General features: G+C 35.6%; 1 protein-coding gene across 1 annotated transcript; it reads left to right on the top strand.

Moving 5' to 3' along the window:
- Window positions 1-12,002: 12,002 nt before the first annotated feature.
- LOC141696395 (secreted RxLR effector protein 161-like) lies at window positions 12,003-12,641 on the top strand. Its single transcript, XM_074500540.1, has one exon. It carries the CDS (start codon window positions 12,003-12,005, stop codon window positions 12,639-12,641), a length of 639 nt encoding a protein of 212 aa, XP_074356641.1.
- The last annotated feature ends 9,604 nt before the right edge of the window (window positions 12,642-22,245 follow it).

Here is a 22,245-nt window from a genome sequence, read left to right as displayed (position 1 = left end):
AATTTCTATAACTTCTGCTGTCTAATGAAAGCTATTCACTTCTATCCTTATCTACTTCTGAAAGAAATGAGAATTTACAAAGCAAGAGTGAGCCAAAAATGCCCAGCAAGTATATAATTGAGTTTCAAGCAATAATGTCAAAGAAAAATTTCCGGACAAAATCTTTAAACAATTTTAAATAATTCTATTTATTTGAAGGAGTTGAGCGAATAAACGTTGGTTGTTACCAGCCTTTAATTATAAATCCAAAAGTCACAAGCGATTCCCAAATTGTTTTCCAGAATCAGGGTTTTGTCCAGTTTTTGGAATCATAAAACTTTCGAGAGCGAATGCCGTTAATGGCAATCAATAATAAATTAGACTGGACACTAGTTCACACTTATATCCTGCTGATCAGTCAGGATACAGTGCAGATCCAAACCTACCTGTATAGATCCAGTTGGGTTCCCAGGCTCTACGGCCCATCTCAAGGCACCGGTCATGTCCCGGTCCTTAGGATTAAGTAAAACTTAATCCCACACATCATCATTATCCAGCCCGTGGAGTATTTTGATGTTAAATCATTTTGAATTCAAAATATTCGAATTCAGGGTTCGCAAATAACCCGAAAGAATGGGTATTTGCTCAAGAGAGCAATCGAATTATAGGAACAATAATGAAAAGAACATGCAGAATAAGAGTAATTACAGCGAAATATAAAACATTTAACTATTCTAAACTTAGAATAGGAATGAATAAACATTTGTAGTATTTAAAAGAAAGTTCAGGAATACTTGTCTCGATAAGCTTTAATTACTATTATCAGTCGACTTTTGGATTGCCTTGATCGTTTGGCTTTATCGTCAGACCACTATCATATTCTGGTTACGTTCTCAACGCTCAGGTCCTTCGATTGAAACTTCACCAAGCTCAACGTCTAACCACTATTTCATTCTTAGTCCGACGTCACTCCTCGGGTCTTCCGACTAGGACCTATAGGGTAGAAATACCCTAATTCAGATAATCGTCTTGCTTAACATAACACCACTATCCTATTCTACCCATACGATTTCATAACCCAACTCATATATATATGTATCATTGAAATACACATAGCAATTATGGTTCACATCTTCGAAACTTGGTTCGGTGTTTAGTTTCGGAAAATCCTTATAATTATGGTTCATTATTGATTCTATAAATCCTTATAAAATCACATAACACTCCAAAAATTACCAGAAAATACCAAAGCAATCTATATTTTATTCTGGATAATTAAAGATAAAAATATTCAAATTTTTATCGGAAATAAACATGCAAATATTAATATCAATCATAAAATAATTCACCAAAATTCACATAAAAATCACATAATAATCATTTATTGATAAAAATAATTACATAATGTTTTTTGGACGTTACACCCCTTAAACAATTGTATCATTACTGGGCAACATGGTGCTTCATGCACTACTGCTGGTGCTTCATCCACTACTGATGCTGCTTCTAAGGTGCTTGACTGTTGAGTGCCAAATGTTGCTCCTGCTGCTGTGTTCGGTACAAGTGATGGAGGGATTGAAGCTGGTGGTGTGTATCTTGGAGGAAGGAAAGGGACAAATCCTGGGGTGGGCATGAAAACATCCTTGTACCCAATTGGGCTTAACAATTTGTCTTGAAAAGTTGAACCATCTTTTCCCAAAACAACCTCTTCTTTGTCATTAACAAATGGAATGAATTTTTTTGGCACCTTGAATGCAATTTCTCCCTTAATATGCTCATCATAGTCCTCTTATTCATGGTAGCCTGCATCTGCATCAATTGCTTTAACTAATATATCCTTTTCGTTGATCTTTTCACCAGTCATATTTTGGGCCTTGTTGAAATTTGTCCCATGTTCTTTTCCACCAGAAGCTTCATCTCCCATGTTGTTCTCATCCAAATGATCACTTACAAGATTGGTTTTTCTCCTAACTTGAATTTCCCGTCTCTTCAGTTCTTTAGGCCTTTTCTTCTTTGGTTGACTTTGTTCTGTCACCACAGTTTTATTTTCAGCCTGATTTTGTTGTGTCACCACTGGTTCATTTGGAGGTGGCTAATGATGATTATCTTATAAAGGACACTTTATTTTCCACTGTGCATGATCACCACCTATGCTACAATTCATCTTCCTAGGGTTGCTATATCTTTGTACCACAGGTCCTTGACTCTTCACAACATTTGAATGGCTTCTGTTTCCCCTTTCCCACTCTTCCCTTCTTCTTTGCCTTTTTGGCCATCCCCTTTGTTAGGTAAGGAATAACACACATGGGGGAATGTGTTTTAGTGATTTTATGCTTTTCTTGATTTATATTTGATGGTGAACTAAGTAAATTTGATCTTGTAGTGAACTGTGTTAATATTAAAATTTAGCAATTAATAATAGAGAACACAGATCTTCAAAACTCACTTAATTTTATATTAAAATTAAGAATGTCTTGCTACAAAATTTCTAGGCTCTTTGTTAATAAAGAGCTTAGCTTCTTTCTTGAAAGATTTCAAGATTTTTTTATCTAAATTATTACTTCTAACAAAGCATCCAGTGTTTACTTTATAGAACAGTAAACATTGGTTATTACACAGCATGCAACAACATGTACTAAACCCTATTTTTAGATATCAAATCTTTCTATTTCTGGCTTAGTGTATCTTGCTAATCTTGCACGCCTATGACTTTGCTCTGCCAGTTAATCTTGGCCATTGATCTTGTACTCTTCAAGCTGCTTTTGTAGACTTTTCAATCCAACTGATTAGATTGTTTGTTACTTGATAATCTTGAATATTAAACTGGTCTGTAATTTGTACTTTGAGATTTACCTCGAGATCTCCAGTTAGGCATATAGTGAACTTGACATCTCTAATACTTTATAGTTGTTTTGACTTGTAAAAGTCTTTGAGTTCTCTATAAGAGACTTTAGCTTGTCGAGATCTCTCAGCTTCATGTCTTCACTTGACTTGTCGATATCTCTGAGATCTCTAGTGATATTTTAACTTGTAGATATCTCAGAGATCTCTAGTGATATTTGACTTGTCGATATCTCTGTGATCTCTAGTGATATTTTGACTTGTAGATATCTCAGAGAATTCTAGTGATATTTTGACTTGTCGATATCTCTAGAGTTCTCTAGTGAAGAATTGACTTGTCGATATCTCCAATATTCATGTCTTCAATTTGGCTTGTCGATATCTCTGAGTTCTCTAGTAGCTTTCCTGACTTCTCGATAAGTCATTTGGAGTTCTCGAATGACTTCTCTATAATTCTTAATCTGTGACTTGGAGAGGACTTGACTTAGAATATTTTTCTCAAAACAGATTTATTCAACTCCAAGCTTCTTCATAATTCTTCCGAGGCATGATCTTCTTGATCTTCATCCAGATAGAATTCTTAGGCTTGATACTGTTTACAGAAAAAGACTCCAGTCTGCTCTTGAACATTTTTACAGACTTAAGAATTATAATACATAGTGTAAAAGTAGATTATCATACAACTTACTTAGGGTTGTCAATTTGACTTAATCTTGTTAATATACATGCATGTCTTTCCAAAAACCCCTTAACTTCTTTGGGATATCAGGTGGGAGTAGCTCATCAGTGGAGTAAATTTTCCAGAACTCTTCACATTAATTGCTTTAAGACTGTGTTGGTATGATGCCATGTATTTCTTTCTTTTGTAGTAGTCTGAGATATAGTCCACTGGATGGTGTCTCCTTTCATATATGGCAGCAATAACATGATTACATGAGATGCCAGTGAGATTAAACACCCTGTAGCTACATGATTTAGTCTCAAAATCAACCTTGACCACCCTTGTACCCTGTTTCACACGAAATTTTTTCTGACCATCCCAAGAAGCAGTCCAATTTTTTAACTTACTGACAAGTAAATCCAGCCTTTTCTTTATCATTGGACATATCAGTGCTCCATTTTTTCGGACCCCATCTCTCTTTTCTTTCATTCTTGTCATTAACTTTAAGTATATCTCTTATAATATAGTTACAAGGGGCATGCACCTGATTCCAACAAACACAGTTGTTATTAGCACAAGATACTAACAATTGCTTAAATAATGATGTAAATATCATTTTACCTTTCATTTATGATCCATGCATTGAAACATTCACTCATATTGACATTATCAGCTTTTCAATGGGTACAGAATGAGGCCTTACTCCACAGTTTTGGATCTAACCTGGAGAGTTGGTCATGAGTTGCCTTTAAAGTTCTTTGAAGCTCTTTCATAGCTCTTTGGTGTGCAACAGGGTGTGTTGCACAACAAGCATTCTAAAAGGCTCTTTTAACTGCAAGTGATAGGAACCTACATATAATGTCATGTTTACTATCAGTCAAGGCATATGCATAAATGAAACATACAAGTGCAGTAAAATTGATTTAAATGTTGTACCTTTTACTTAAATTGCTGTAAATATGTCTTATACAGAACCTGTGTTCCACCCTTAGAAGCACATCTTTTAAGGCATTTTCAAGGCCCTTCTGCTGGTCACTGATGACAGTATAGCCATCTCCATCTCCAAGATTAAGATCAACACTCAAGAGCTCAGTAAACCACTTCCAGGACTCAGTATTTTCACTCTCCACCACAACATATGTAGTTGGGAACATTTGATTGTTCCCATCCCTTCTAACTACAGATAATAGTTGGCCCCCACAGATTATTTTCAAGAAGCACCCATTAAACTCGATCATAGGTCCACATCCAGCCTTCCATCCCTTCTTCAAAGCATCATATGTAAATCATCTTGAACTTATTTGCATCAATTTCATTGAGTCTTGTTGTCCTTACCTGAACTGTATTGTTAGAGTTAGTCTTCAATATCTCATGTGCAAAATCTCCAAGTCTAGAGTAATGCTCTTTCAGTGCTTCTTGAACCCCTTCCAGTGTAGCTTTTCTTACTCTAAAAATCTTAATACTGGTCACCTCAATTTCCAACTCCTTTTTTATTATCTCATCCATCTCTTTGACTTTCCATTGTGGGTTCTTCCTAATCCAGTATCCAAGTACCTCGGTAAGGTACTTCACACTAGTAAGCTTATTTGTATAAGGTTTAGTGCAATTGTATTCAGGAAAGAGGGTTTTTATTGTACAATTGTCACTATCCTTGCCCTTACTATACCACATATAGAACTTACAATCAGTTTTGGAACAAACTTGGACCTTAGTGAATCATTAGTCACAAACTAAATCCCTCTTCTATCCTTAATGCCATACTCTCTAACAGTATCCCTAAACTCTTGCATAGTAATAAAATACATTTCCACATGACAATTCCCAAAATTGTCATTCTCACCTATTCTAACCCCATGTCTATTTCTTCTCATTTTCTTAGGATTTGGTGGACCTATGTAACCAATTTTAGAGTTCTCATCTTTACTTGAAGAATAATCTGACCTAAATTCTTGAGAACCAAAATCTGACTCATCACTTCCAATTGGGCCTCTAGGGAAAGACTGTAAACCAGTCTTAGGCACATTATTCTTTCCAATACTCATCTCATATTGAACCTTTTTTGAAAGTTTTTTATACTCTACAAACTCTTCATCACTATCCACAAATATGTCATCATCATTACCACTCTCTGGACCTTCACTCTTAGTTTCCTTATAATAGTCTGGATCACTACAATCCTCATTCTCCCCCTCCCAATCCTTATCCCCACCCAGTTCCATATCTTCAGTTCCATTCGAGTTTTCCTCAAATGATGAGTTAATCACTTTATCCATGGAGTAGTGATCTACATATAAATTAATCCTACCAAAAGGTTTGTGAATATCTACCATCTCTCTAATACTGTTATCATCATACAATAATTTCACACCATCAGTAATACACATGCCAGTCTAAAAATACACCAAATTAGAGGGGTCATACACACAGTCCTTCGTAAAAGCATCTAAATCCCTAAAAGAGAACACATCAGTGTCAATCCCAGGAACTACATCAACTTCCCCCCTTTGTATTCGATTACAGAAATGTGTACCAAATCACCGTGATGATGCACAAATACACTTACAAATAATTCCATACCGTTTCATTAAATTAACACATATATTAAAATATATACATCAAATATAAGGCATGATTAAACATTATAATCGAATATGCAACTTATACGAATTATAAGAATCAAACCCTAAACTAACAAACACATAAACCTCCACATATTGCACTCGAAACACACCTAAAACTACTTTTAATACGCAAAGATGAGAGTACGCACCTGTTACCATACAAGAATCCCTGGAGTAATTGCACAAGAATCGCACAAGAATCGCACCTGTTCAAATGCGCCACAGATTGTGTTAGGGTTTTTATCCCCAAATGTAGATTGAGTTCTAATATTTACCTTTTATTTTCTAATATTTTCTAATTTAATCGCGTATACTACACCTATCATGTCACGTCTACCTCTATGTCAGCACCGTTACGTTTACCTTTTGGTCAATTGGTCAAGCAAACGTCCCAGTCATTATCCATTACTATAGTGGTGCATTTGAGATCCCATTCACATTGATGAATTATTTGATATATGGGGCTCATTTCAGTTACTATTTTGATATATAACCCTATATAAATATAAAAAAGATAAATTACAGACTAGAGTAAAAACACACTTCTGCATTTATTTAAAGCTAAGCCTACGGGGATACATTCATACATCATGATAGCTAAACAAAGATTACATCAGTAAATACAGGTGATAGAACACTTCCGCCTGCAATCCATGAAGCAGCCATTTTTGCAGGGAACCGGATAGAAATGTATCTTTCCCCTGTAAATAGCTGCCGTTGGAGGGCAGGTTAAAGAAGCTCCTCCAGGAGAGTGGTAATTTTCTAGAGGAGCTAATGCTGGAGCTGAAAGAACAAGGAAGCTAGTGATGAAGTACAAACAAGCAAACATTTCTAGTATTTTTGAGGAATACATAGCGGTGCTTTGAAATCTAACCGAAAGAATGGCGTGTGAGTTTATCAGAGAACTAACTGTATATTTATACTACCCACTCTGTATAATCCATCCAAGTCTAACTACATTGCCTTATTATTTTTCCAATTTTGTTTTTTAATTAAAGTTGTTAATTTACCAAAATAACAATATTACTAATATTGTTTTCCTCCAACACATTTTTTTGTAATTTAATCATATTAATGTTTTTACTAAATTGTAATAGCGAGTAATGGAAGGTGTATTATTACATGTGCTAAAATTGTTTTCCTCCAACTACAATTGTCTTTTTTCAATTTTTTTTAATAATCTTATTTTTGTTCTCAACTGCACTTGTCTTTTTCAATTTATTTTTATTAATATCGTTAGTTAATTTTGTTTTATTAGCTGATTTGTGAATGTCACTTGTTAATTATACCTAAACTTGGTTAATATGGACTTCTTGGACAAAATATGTACTAGTACCCAATGGTCCACTATGAAAATAGCAGGCCCAGTGATTATACAATATGGGACCAATTGTAGTAGAGGAATATCCAAGTTGAGTCATGAGTGTACTACATGCTCATGACTATTTATCTGATTAGGCTAGAAAGTTATTAGAACATGAAACGGAAATAAAGGCGCTGCAACCAATTGGAAACTGTAAAGAAAAATGATTTGAGCAAAAGACTAAAAATAACAAAAGATGAGAGTGTAATTTTGGATGATATACTGAAATTCTATAGCAAACTTGTTCAAATTGAAAATATACTGGACCATATGTGAAATAAACAGAATCACTCAAGAGATACTTAAAAATATCGAATGTAATTTTACAGCGTCTAAAATGTGAGAAACTAAGGTCATGAAGAAGCTCAAGTTTGCAGAGAAACCAAAAGAGAAACATGAATGATACCGTGCAGATTATCCAGGATTAGGGGACATCACATAGAGCCTATGAGTTTTTCTTTTATATTTTCAGGAAGCACACAAAAATGCACCAAGTTTTTTGTGAAGTTTTACTTTTTCCTATTTATGACATAGTCCAGAATATGAGCTTCCATATATAAATTTTGTTCTTTATCTTTCTTGTACACCACCATTTGCCCCCAAAATTTAAAAATATGCTCCAGTAACTATCAAAATAGATTGTATATGGGATTGTTGCATGCATTATTGTTTTTAGATTTTACATAAACAACAACACTGTTCCACAAAGTCTATGCTTTTTCCGGTGAAGGCTCATGCATACATTTAGCCATTTAGTGATATGAGCCATGTGACACATTCAACCACACTGCAGGTAGAACCACCTGACAAATTTGTTGGATTAATCTAAACGTTGGAATAATATTATTTTATTTATGTCTGCATGTTGCTGTTTGACTTGGTTTGGAAGTGAAGCAAATTGTCTTGATTTGTTTTAGGAGTTTGAATAAGTCGGGGCAATATAGCTGCAGTAATTGAGTTATTGTAAGAGTGCTCCTGGTTTCTAGGAGTAGTTTGTTCTTGTTTTAGTTCCAGTGGATATTAGCGTTTGTATTCCTTTTGAGATAATAATATCATCAATTATTATTTTTTCTCTCGTTTGATCATTACACATACATTATATTTATATCTGAGATCTAGGAGTGTGAGTTACATAATTATCCATCTGGTATCAGAGCTTTACATGTAGTGTATGCAAAAGTTTATGCCCAGGAAGGGAACCATGAAGTCGAGTAAAACGGAGACTAGAAAAACGAAGGACGGAGTTGGTCTGAGTTATCCAATATTGGCACATGCAACTATATGGCATGGGCATTAAAAATGAAGGTGAACATGCAAGCCCAAGGAGTGTAGGACGCTGTTGATCCCAAGGATCCAAAATTAAAAAATGAAGAAAAAACGGATAAGACTGCTTTGGCGATTATTTATTAGAGTATACCGGAGAATATGCTATTGTCGATTGTAGACAAGACCACAACGAATAAGGCGTGGGGAGGATTGCAAACAATGTGTCTTGGAGCTGACCGTGTGAAGAAGGCAAAGGTTCAAACATTGAAATCTGAGTTTGAATCTCTGAAGATAAAGGAATCAGAACAGCTTGACGATTTCTGCTACAAGCTAAAGAGTTTGGTGGCTAACATATGGGCACTAGGTGAGCCATAGATGAAGGATACGTGGTGAAAAAACTCCTCAGAGCTATACCAACAAAATTTCTGCAAATTGCTTCCACTATTGAGCAATTTGGAGACCTTGAGAAGATGACAGTCAAAGAAAAGACAACTGACTTTGGTGTATGACAACAAATGTTAACTGAGGAGGAATGGTCGAAATGAGAAAATGAGGAAATCCAATTATTGCTCACTAAAGAAGAGTGGCAGAGACGTTCAAATCTGCAGAACAAAGCAAATGGTGGAGATAGTCAAACCAATGAATGGAATCGTGGAACTCGAGATAAAAGTAAAGTTCGGTATTTTAACTGTTTGGCCTATGACCATTACGCTGCTGATTGTTGTAAGCTAAAGGGAGATAATGAGCAACGACTGGAGTCCAACTTAGTCCAAACACATGATGACGAGCCAACTTTATTAATGGTGGAACGTGGGGAAGAGAAGGTACTATTAAACGAGGAGAATGTAAACCCAAAACTAGTACCTGATATTAATGACAAAACTGGTGGGTCAAATGTTTGGTATTTGGACAACGGGGCCAGCAATCACATGATACGAGAGAGGTCGAAATTCAAGGAGCTACGTGAAAAAGTGATTGGCAAAGTTCAGTCCGGTGATGGATCAACAATTGACATAAAGGGGAAAGGCTCTATTTATTCAGGTGCAAGAACGGTGAAGAAAGATTGTTTCACGAAATATATTTTATCCCTACTTTGTGTAATACTATTATGAGTTTGGGGCAATTGTCCGAAGAGGGCAATTGAGTTTTTATGCATGGGGAAATTTTGTGGGTGTATCATAAGGAACATACGTTGTTAATAAAAGTTAGGAGATTAGATAACAGGTTATACAAGATTGTCATTGAATCTGTTGAGTCGAAGTGTCTTATGTCAACAAAAGAGGAGGTGTCATGGCTTTGGAATTCACGCCTGGGCCATGTTAACTTTCAGGCCTTGAGCATGATGTCGAGTAACAAGATGGTTGAGGGCATGCCAAAGCTGGTGCAACCAAAGGAGGTGTGTCAAGGTTGTTTAATGTCCAAGCAAGTTGGAAAGAGCTTTCCAACTCAAGCAAAATTCAAAGCTGAAGCACCTCTCGACCTGATCTATGCAGACCTGTGTGGACCAATTACGCCTAAGATAACGGCAGAAAACAAGTATTTTTTAATGTTCATGGATGAATACAGCAGGGCCATGTGGGTGTACCTGTTGAAGATGAAAGATGAGACGCTAGCTGCATTCAAAATGTTCAGGTTGCAAATTGAAAAAGGTAAGGGCGCAAAAGTTAAAGCTCTACGCACGAACATAGGAGGGAAGTTCTGTTCACAGCAGTTCAAGGAGTATTGTGAGATGGCTAGCATATATCGTCAATTTATTGCTCCATATACGCCACAACAAAATGGCATTGTGGAAAGACTTAACAGAACCATTGTTTCAATGGTTAAAAGCTATCTAAAAGGGATGAAGTTACCATCTTTCATGTGGGGAGAGCGTTGAGGCATTCGATCTATGTTTTGAACCGTGTACCTACACGTGCTTTATCAGAGATAACTCCCTGTGAGGTGTGGACGGGAGCTAAACCAAACTTGGAAAGTATAAGGGTATTTGGATGTGTCTGCTATATGAAGACTCCCTCGGTTCACACAACTAAATTGGAAGATCGTAGTAAAATGGTGGTGAATTTGAGAAAAAAATCTGGTACAAAAGCGTACCGTTCTATGATCCTGTGTCAAAGAAATTACATGTGAGCCGTGATGTCATTTTTATTGAGAACAAAACATGGGACTAGGATACAGACCGAGAACAAAGTGGTGATCAAGCAGAAAAATTAGTGGTGTGTGGGTTCGAGCATAATGAAATAAATGAAGGTGAAGAATCAGACAATGAAAATAGTGACAGTACTGAGGTTGTTGAAGAAGATTCAGGGGAGATCACGACACCGATCTGAACACAGAGGTCGAGTGCTGAGAGTGAGGATGAATCAATGTATGACATCGAGCCAAAGAGATACAGACGGATAAGTGAAATTTACGAGGACACTGAAGAGATAGAAACTCTTTATGAACTTATGCTTATGGGGGTGGATGAACCATCTAACTATGTTCATGCATCGAAGAATAAAGGGTTATGGAACAAGAATTGGAAGCTATTGAGAAGAATAAAACATGGCAATTGACAGAGCTTCCGCCAGGAAAGAAAGCGATTGACTTGAAGTGGGTTTTTCAATTAAAAAAAGGACACAAAAGGAGAGATATTAAAGTACAAAGCCAGAGTTGCGGCGAAGGGTTATGTGTAGCGCCAATGCGTGGATTTTGAAGAGATCTTTGCACCGGTGAAACGAGTGGAGACGGTACGGTTGCTACTGGATTTGTCTGCCAAGAACGGATGGATGATATACCACCTGGACGTTAAATCAGCCTTCCTTAATGGTGATCTAAAGGAAGACGTTTACATGTCTCAGCCGGAGGGATTTGAGAAACCAGGTCAGGAACACATGGTGTATAAATTTCCAAGACATTGTACGGTCTCCATCAAGCTTCAAGAGCATGGTATTCAAAATTGAGTAAGTGTTTGGAAGGAATGGGTATGCTCAGGTGCCCTTATGAACACACAGTGTACACTAAAATAGAAGTAGGTGAAGTTCTAATAGTAGCAGCGTATATCGATGACATCTTAGTGACTGGAACAAGTGACAAGTTGTTTCGAGATTTCAAGAAACATATGGAAGAGCACTTTGAGATGAGCGATTTGGGGAAACTTGCTTATTACTTGGGCATCGAGGTGAATCAACAAGAAAATTATGTCGAGTTAAAGCAGTAGGTTTATGCAAAAAAGGTCCTTAACAAAGCTGGTATGGGAGGATGCAACCCTACAAGATTTCTAATAGAGCCAATGGCAGTGATTTGTAAAGATAAAGGTGGGAAATGTTTGAATCCTACTGAATTCAAAAGTACTGTTGGGGGTTTACGGTACTTAGTCCATACCCGACCTGATATATCGTATGTTATCGGAATCATCAGTCATTTTCTGGAGAAGCCAACAGCTATGCACCTGAACGCAACGAAAAGGATAATGCGGTACAATAAAGGTACACTGAACTATGGTTTGATTTATTCAAGAGATAGTGCAAATAATGTATTGACAGGTTATTCAGATAGCGATCTCGCTGGTCATGTCATTGACATAAAGAGTTCCACTAGAGTAGTGTTTTATCTGAACGAAAGCATGGTGACTTGGATGTCACAGAAGCAAAAATGCATGGCATTGTGGCCTTGTTCTCGTGTGAGGCAGAATTCATGGCTGCTACTGCAACGGCATGTCAAGGGATATGGCTACGAAATTTATTTGGTGAAATCACGAGCGAGTATATTGGTCCTGTGGTTCTGTCTCGATAACAAGTCAACAATTAATTTGGGAAAAAATCTTGTTTTTCAAGGAAGGTCCAAGCATATCGATATTCGATATCACTTCATAAGGGAGTACGTGGAGTGTGGTGAAATCATCATTAAGCACGTAAGAACTGAAGAGTAGTGGGATGATGTACTCACGAAAGCTTTTTCGATTATTAAGTTCGAGCGTTTGCGCCAGTGGCTGGGTGTTAGTAATCTAAACAAGAATGTTTAGATTAAGGGGTGTTTGTTGGATTAATCTAAACGTTGGAATAATATTATTTTTTTTTTTTGACTAATTTTGGCTTATAGCCTTACAAATGAGTATCTGTTCTCAACAATTCTCGGGGTGAGCCAGGATCGAACCCAGGATCTGGGACGACAGAGGATAAGCCCTTTACCACTTGAGCTATCCAACCGTGCTCTGGAATAATATTATTTTGTTTATGTAGGAATGTTGCTGTTTGACTTGGTTTGGTAGTGCAGGAAAAGGTCTTGATTTATTTTAGGAGTTTGAATAAGTCGTGGCAATATAGCTGCAATAGTTGAGTTAGTGTTGGAGTGCTCCTGGTTTGTAGGAGTAGTTTGTTCTTGTTTTAGTTCCAGTAGATATAAGCGTTCGTATTCCTTTTGAGATAATAAGATCAATAATTAATTTTGTTTTCTCTCATTTTGTCATTACACATACATTATGTTTATATCTGAGATCTTGGAGTGTGGGTTGTATACTTATCAAAATTTAGCTCGCTGATAACAGACTTATGAAGCTTCGTTACTGCACCAGCATAATACTCCTTCAGCTACACTAACTTTCAAATATCTGTATACGTATTCAACTTCAAAGTAAAGAGAGATGTTATTACTAGACCTGGCAGAATATTGATTTGGACCGGATTTGGTTGATTAATATGGATTTGGATCGGTTTAGAAATCAAAACCATATTATAATCATATTATGTAGAATATAGTTTTAATTTGGTTTGGTTTTATATGGTTATGGATTTAAATATGAATAACCATATTTATATCAATTTTTTTAAAAAAATAAAAGAATGTATTCTAAGTTAGATTTTTTATAATTTGTTGACCTCAAATTTGGAAATATAAATTACACAATTACGCCATTACAGGTGCCCATAGTGAGGATATAATATAGTACAAAATGACAAATCAAATGAATTTAATTAAATAACATAATTTTAGTACAATCTGAAGTGAATAAAGAAAAAGTAAGTGTCAATATATATATATATATACTGCTATCAAAATATAAACATAAAATAATATACTTATGTATGCCAATTTTAGAAAGGTAAGTTAAAAACCTTTTTATCATACGAGTAAATGTACTTACATTTGCAACTATAATACAAACAATTAGATAATCATGAGTTAACTCGGGAGAACTTGGTGAATAATAATTGTGAAACAGACTGGATATTTGCCATTGAAACATAGTAGATGTTTGCAATTAATCCCGATAGGTAATCCGATTCAGTACATCATAACAGTTAAAGTCTTGGAGAAGGCATGGGTAAATGTGAAAACAGACACAAATATGGTTGTCATGCTTTCAAACCATATTTGTGAAGAGAATGTGGGATAAAGATTAAACCGAATCCAATTTCAGAAACATGATTTTGTTTGGTTCCAAATCCAACAGTTGGTTTAGATTGGACCGGTTTCATGGTTTTGCAACCATTTTGCCAGGTCTATTTATTACATAATTCTAGGCTGCAGTTCAGTAATATTATCATCAGACTTCAGTTTATCCCAGAAAAACATAAATTCGCAAAGGCTCTTCAGACCATCGAAAAGATCACTTCTGTTCCCGATGAATTTTAAAAAACCCGCTTTCTACTGGCTTTGTAACTAATGGTCTGATCACATAATATATGATTAAGAAAGTTTTAAATTTTTTTTTATTAAAAAATATATCTAATCCACTTGAAAACCTATTATTTAGTTGTTTTTAAAATAATTAATACATTTTTTTTCAATTATTGGTCTGAACAAAACACATAATATGAGATGGAGGGAATAATATTCATGATCCGATATCTAATGAACTCACCAAGTTGCTTCCACTGAAGTCTGTCACCGAAACTCAGACTCATGGATAGTGATGCGAAAACTAGGCAATTTGACAATCCAAGTATAGCCGGAAAAAAACCTTTCTATTATGGCCAAACAAACACCCACAAAACAGAAACACTTCCTACACTTTGGTAAACATCCGCGAAAACTTTTCCAATATCTATAATACATGATGGGTGTACGGTGTGGTCTGTGAGTGTTTTCCAGCATCAAAGCTACCACTGCTGTGGTGGTGGCGTTTGGTAGTGTTGTTTTGTGTGACGTAGCAGCCGAGAGAGAGGAAAAAGTGAGATATGAGATGGTCGGGGTTGGGCCGGAGTTTGTGTTTCCATTTCATATTTGGAAAAACGGATTGGATAGTTTTATAGATCGTTTGAGGATGAGTCGAATTCAGGAAGAAAATCTGGGTTCCGAGTTCGCCGGAATTTCACCGGCCGACGGTGACGGCCGGTTGCTGCGATGAAAGTTGGTGAGTAGTTGGGTGGTGATGAGGAAGGAGGTGGAGGAAAATGGGGGCAAGATAGTCAATTGTTAATTGATTTAATTAAATTGATTTGATAGTTAAGTAATTAATTATTTGATTTGATAGATAATTTTAATGAGTGCCTTGATTAGTGCCTTGATTGAAGGCTTTTATGTGTACCTTTTATTTTGGTCTTTTAGAGGAAATAATGTGCAAATTTATTTGGGTTGTTTTGGCCTTTTAGAGGAAATAATGTGCCAATTTATTTGGGTTGTCTTGGCCCTTTAGAGGAAATTATGTGCCAATTTATTGGGTTTATTTGTGTCTAACTAAAGTTTTCTTTGGTTAGATTTTTTTGTATTATACGTATATTTATTTTATAATAAATTTTATAATCTTATATAATATTCTCTTTTATTATTTTTAATATTTGTCTTTGTCTCATGTATTTTTGGGTGATATTTTAGTGGCAAAATATTTGGCCCTTTTAGAGGATATTGAGTGTCAATTATTTTGACTTATTTGTGTATAACTGAAGGAATTCCCTTTGGTTAGATTTTTACATAAATGTTAATATATTTCTACCTATCATAAAATTATGTTATTATATTGAATTTCGGTATTAATTGAATCTATATTTCTGACCGAAAATATTTAAGTGATCAAATTCTTTTATTATTTTATTCAGGTGTGGTCTTTAAATAAGATGCTTGCTAGACTAGATTCGAAAGTCGAGGATCTGGATTAATGTACAAGTAGTCTGCTCGAGCATATACTTCAGGTGGGTATTTTAATAGGAAGGTAGATGGACGAGTTACGAAAATCAAAATGTTGGATCTCTCAACAAGCAGTCTACTGGAGCAAAGATTTCAAATAAGTAATCGTATTTTATTTTATTTTTGGGTGTTCTCTCTTCAGATCTTAAGGCGTTATTGTCTAAACTTCCGAGGCCATCATGCATGACCTTCGATTAGATGATAAACTTTATTATGTGAAGAAAACTCTTTTTTTTTCTCCCTTGTATCTTGGTACAATCTATATTCGAGATTACATATTTCACCGACAAAAAAAAAAGTTGCTTCCACTGGAACCGGATGATGGTAATGTGGACCTCAGCTTCAGGGTTCAAGTAGTTAATTTCTTCAGAGGAGGAATTGCTTTTGGTGCTGTGATCTTCCACAAGTTTGCTGATGCCTTGTCATTCGTAAACTTCATGAATAGTTGGGTTGCTATATATTGCTCATGGGGAGCAAAACGCACCATTCCCGGTTTTTTATATTTTTAAAAACTGTTTCCGTTGCGTTTATGTGCTCGAAACCTTCAATGGCATTAGAGCTACTTGCGAAAAATGTTTAATTCATTTATGTGTTTACTGGTTTTATGATGATAACATGTATATAATATTCCATGACTGTTATGTATGTGATTTTGTATGTTTTACATGTTGTTATGTTTATATATGTGTATATATATATATATATGTTTTGAATATATGATATTCATGAGAGTTATATAATCATATGATGATTATATAATATGTATATATACTGATATATACATGTTTTGTGTTTGTTCTTATTATAAGAATCGTATTTGATACGATTCTGAATCGGATACAGCTAGCGGATTTGCTGAAATCTGTGTCTGGTGTCCGATTTTGGCGAACGAATACGCTATTTCATATGGAATCGAGCGTCTGAACGTAACAGATAGCTAAAGCTATCATCGAATGATATGTAAAGCGTTTGCCGTCTTTTAGGCCCTGTAATATGCGATTTAATGTTATTAGATTTAATTTCGAATTTTCTGATTTTTTCAATATTTGGTTTTATGATTAGATCATGATGGGTATGATATGTTAATGTTATTCCCTAATAATACAACAAGGATTACAAGGGGGGGGGTTGAATGTAATTCTGGATTCTTTTTGAGATTTATGAAAAATGGCTCTAACTCAATTTATATCTAACTGTTTGATTTGCAAAGTGCGGAATACAGAGTTAAATTAATCAAACATAAAGTAATAAAAACTCAAGTCTTTAAAAACTTTCTGGTAGATTTGAATGTATCCACCAGATATATATATATATATATATATATATATATATATCAAGATAATCCTGTGAAGCTTGAATAGCTCACAGCTGCTTTACAAGTGAACAACTAAACTTGCAGAAAAATGCTACAGGAGCAACATATAAATGTTTCTCTGAAAATGTGTTTTGCTTAGTCTATTGTTGTTATTGTTCTACTTGCTGCACTTGGTTTATATATCATCAAGTTTACATAGAATAAGACAAGATAATAAATAAAATATATCAAGTCTAACTCCATGCTGCTTCACTACTCTATTCCAGCATCTTTGAAAATCTTCATAACTTGCATGAAATGGTAATGCTTCTTTATTCTCAAAACCCTGCTAAACAGTATGCCACATTCCTTTTGCAAACACTCGACGCATATGACCGTGTTGTCACTGTCAACAAATATTTGAATTGATCATCTGTCGGGTACATGCTTGTCATCCGTCGGGTAACCTTATTGATCATCCGTCGGGTAGCTTTGTTGATCATCCGTCGGGTAGCCATTTATCACTTGACTCTATTTAATTTGTGCAGAATTACAAGACATCTTATATTTATATTTAACCAACCTATTCTGCACATCTACTAGCAGTTTATAAGATTCATAAGCTACTATAGAATCTATACAAAGTTGTTTGCAGAAATGTGCTACATTACTTATTGCTACATAAGCTACTCACCCGATGGATATCAATTAGTCATCCTTCGGGACTATATTGAATCATCCGTAGGGACTATAATTGATCATCCGTCAGGTGCTACAAAATTCACTAAGTTAAATCTACTAAGGTGTTTTGTTTAGCTTATCATCAAGTACACAACATATTCCTAACAATCTCCCCCAATTTATGTCTACTGGAATTGTAGCCATAAATTAATAGAGACTTGATGATAACAAAATATCCTAAAGATACAGATTGAAAAATAGTAGATAAAACTGATAAGTGCTACAAGTTGTTGAAAGTTGAACAATACAAAGTACACAAATAAATTGCTCATAATTGTTATCAAGATGCTCCTCTAGTCTGAGCAGATATATCTATTTCCTTGATTGTCTGGATTTCTTCCCAAGCCTTCTGTTGTTTTCTTTAATTTGATTCTAAAGTTGTCTGTGGAATTTGAGTTCATCAGCTTCTGAGAGATTTAGCATTTCCTGCATTTCCAAAAGAGTCTCATTGCTAGAGATACTCAATTGTCCTCCAATCTGAAGAATCTTCTAACATCTTTGTTATCCATGAACTCCATCAGCCAATAGGGCCTTAGATGCACTCTCTTTCCTGTAAAGGGAATAGATAGAGTTTTTGGAAGTGCATCTTTGGCTCTAATACTCCTTAGTTCCTCAATCCTCTTTAGAACTATTCTTCTTGCAGTCACATTATATCCAAAGTTCTTTTTGAAGGATGAGTAGACTTTAATCAGAACATATTGGCTTTCTTGGAGAATCCTGTGAAGAGGCCATATCATCTCTTTCCCTCCCTTGTATTTAAATACCAGTCTTTCAGTAAGATGTCTGTAAGCATCAATTCCTCTTACTTCTTCCAATTCATCCAAGTAGAGATTCAAGTCTGAAAATTCCTTGATATCACAAATGTACATGAGATCTCTCTTGTTGACTGTGGGTTGGGATTTGGGTAGAGCTTTGGATTTGAGAGATACAGGCTTCTTTCTTGCTGGCTCTAGTCTTTGTCTTCTTTGTCTTGAAGATGGGAAAATTTAGCTCAGGAATTGGTAAACTATCCCAGTCTACAGGCTCATCCTTAGGAACAATTGGTTCACCATGAATATTTCTTGTTGGATCAACCACTTTGAATTCTTCAAATACCACTGAGGGTTTTGATGTCTGATTTGTAGTTATAGACTTTTTGGGAAACTGATCTTCCAATTCCTCATTATTAAAGTTAACTTTCCTCTTGGAATGGAGTTTGTATCTAAATCTCCTTTTCTGCTGTGATTCTTCTTGCATTTTCAGATCCTTATGTTCAGTAATTACAGTTAGTTGTACAGGAAGCTCTGTTGTGGTTTTTACAGCTTAAAGCTTGGCCAAGATAGCAGCTTGTTCTTTCTTTTGCTTTTGCTTCTTAGCATCCAATGCAGGTTGCTTCTTGTCTAGCCTGATTCTTTCTTTCTCTTCCTTCTTAACTTCCACAAACAGTGGGTGTCCAACCACCACACAAATCTCCTTACCATTTCTGTAAATTTTGGCAATTCTTCTTTTCAATGCTGAATCAGCTGGATCCTTGTAGAATGCAATATATCTTGATAACAGTTTCTTTTCATCTAGCTTTGGTGTCTCAAATACTGTATCCATAGGATTCTTGTCTGAAAACTTAGGATAGTTCCATTTGGCCTTTATGATGAGATCTTTCTTTGGAGATTTGATACATGAAGTTTGACCCCTTTCTAGATAGTTCATACTTATATCATTCACAGAGATTTTCATGACTTTAGAGTCATGATTGAAAACTTTGTCTGGCTTCTATGTAGGGCCAAATATCTTCTGTATGTTATCATCAATTTTCTTCCAATTGATTGGACTCAATTTCTTCTTCTCAGCTACTCTTAAATTGGTTGCTGCTTCTTTTATTAGATCTATGCTATCTTTAACAGGTGGCTTTGTGAAAACAATTGTTGGAACAATTGCTTTACTTACTTGAATATTGAGCACTTTTTGCTCCCCCTTACTTCTTGATTCCTCTTGACTGAATAAGACAATTGAGCTTTCTTTCTCCCTCTTAGAAGAGGTTTTTTCTCCCCCTTTTTGTTATCAGCAAGTTGAGTAGAAGAGGAGGTTTGTGCTGCCACTAGCCTTTGAAGCAAGTCTGTTTGTTGTGCTTGGTGTAGGTGAATTGCTGTTAGAGAGGCTTCCATTGCTGTCATTCTAATATCCAAGAAATCTATCTTTGTGGCAAGATCAGAAATCATCCTGAGTTGTCTCTTAATCTCAAGCATTGTAGCTTCTGGAAGTTTGGAATCCAATCTATGAGCTATATCCTTCTTCACTTGAGTGATCTCTGTTTTGATAGAAGTGATATCCTGATTGTGTTGGAAACCTTGGATTTGTTGTAGTTGGAGAGAAGCAAGATGTGCTTGCAGAAGCTTCTTGGTGCTGACATTTGTTGTTGATTGAAGAGCAGAGTGTGTTTGATTGATAAGTTAGATGAGTGTGGTCTTGAAATGGTGTTCATCACATTTCTTGGAGAAGTCCCATGATGGCATGCCTGATCTGGAACTAGGGCCTACTTCTCCCCTATGTCCAATGGCTCCTCTTCACTTTCTGCATCCTCACCACCAATGCAATTTTCTGAACCACCAGTCTCATAGTCAATATCACCAGCTGTAGAGGGCAGAGCTGTGATTGCATCCTTTGCTCTTTGCATAGACTGTGTGGTGTGCACCAAATTGAGCATCATTTCTGCATTGTCATTGCCCTGTCCAGCTAGAAGCTGATATGCTGGAACAGGGTGAGTAAATGTCTCAACATCCAAAGAGGTAGAATCTATAATAGCTTGACTTTGCTGAAATAGTCCCTCCCTGTTTGCATCCTAGACATTCATTAACTCACTTGCAACGACATCCACCCTTATATCTCCTGTACCTGTATTTCTCTCATTATCTCTCTTTTCTTGCATCAAGATCTCACCTTGGCTCGCCGCCCTCACACCCTCACCTTCACCATCTAAGGTGGGACTCCTCTCACTCATTTTTTCTAGTTTTGAAGAAATGGACTGTATTAGATCACTCTTTTCCTCTCCTTTTTCCTGGGAGCAACCCAGACTCTCTCTCAAATCACTCCCTTCCCTCAGTCCTAGGAGTGATTGCACTACTACTAAGTCTTCTGAACTTGTAAGAATAGATAAAATTTGAAGCTGTGCAGAGACACCGGACAAATAAGGAATATCTATCGGGTTAGTAGTTTGACTATCCGACGGATGACTGCTGTTAAGCTTATCCATCAGGATACAGTGACTACTCGACGGATGATAGATATCCATCGGGATAGAAGAAATAATTGAGTTTGAAGTCGAGACTATTTTAGACTCTGTGCAGATTGATGAAAATTTTGGCATAGATGTCTCAACAGACTCAGAAAGAAATGGCAAGTGAGCCAACAAATCATCTAGAAGATGATGCTCACTTGCATGGATTTTTAGCTTCTCCAAGAGAGTTAAAGATGGAGATTTTGGAAGTGATGTGTTTATCATGTCAACATCCAATGAGTGTGTGGGAGAATTTGGTGTTTCAGGTGCTTCAATTATAAGAGATTTTGGCTGTGACTCCACATTTATTGGAGCCACATCAACCTGACTTTGAGAAGGTGCAGTGACTGGGTCTTTTGCACCAGTTTGCACAGTGTGTGAACCCTGTGCATCCCCAAGGGTTTTTGGTTTCTTCTTTCTAGTATAAGTTTGGGATGAGCTTGTCTCCCTTACCCTTTTGGCATTTGCTCTTGGATGAGAGCTTGTTTCAATGGTAACATCCTTTTGAAAACCTTACACACCAGAAAAAAAAATTGAGTGTTCAATATTTAGATTTTGATCTAGATAAAAACAAATGAACACATGCTAAATTAAATAATTATATATATTTATCATCTAACACGTATTATACTTTAACTATCAAATATAAAAAATTATAAATTTAATAAAAAATAGATGGATTAAATAAATTGATAAATTTATTTCAAGATAAATATTTATACAATTATTCATAAAATTATGTGTCAAATGTGTGTTTATAACGTGTTTACGAGTATATATAACTAGCAATAATATATTTACTCATGAATTATATCAACTAGTTCCCGAACATTACTTAAAATATTTATACAAACCGAACCTTAAAATTATGTTCATGTTCTACTCATTTCTGTTCGAACCGAACTCGAGCCAAACTTTTTTCGAATCGAACACTGAACTGTTCGTGAGCGTATCGACTCATTTCGACTTACTAATTCTTTTCAATTTTTATAATTATTTAGGGTATGTTTAGTATTGCTCTGCAACAATAATTTTACGTTGAAAAATAGTTAAAAAGTTATTTAATAAAATTCATATCCTATTTTTCTAAAAAGATTTTTGACCTAAAAATTGCTTTTGAAAATT

The sequence above is a fragment of the Apium graveolens genome, chromosome 11 (genome assembly GCF_009905375.1).
Source record: "Apium graveolens cultivar Ventura chromosome 11, ASM990537v1, whole genome shotgun sequence".
NCBI lineage: Eukaryota > Viridiplantae > Streptophyta > Magnoliopsida > Apiales > Apiaceae > Apium > Apium graveolens.
The sequence above is the reverse complement of the archived record's forward strand: the minus strand, read 5'-3'. Positions and strand labels throughout refer to the sequence as shown.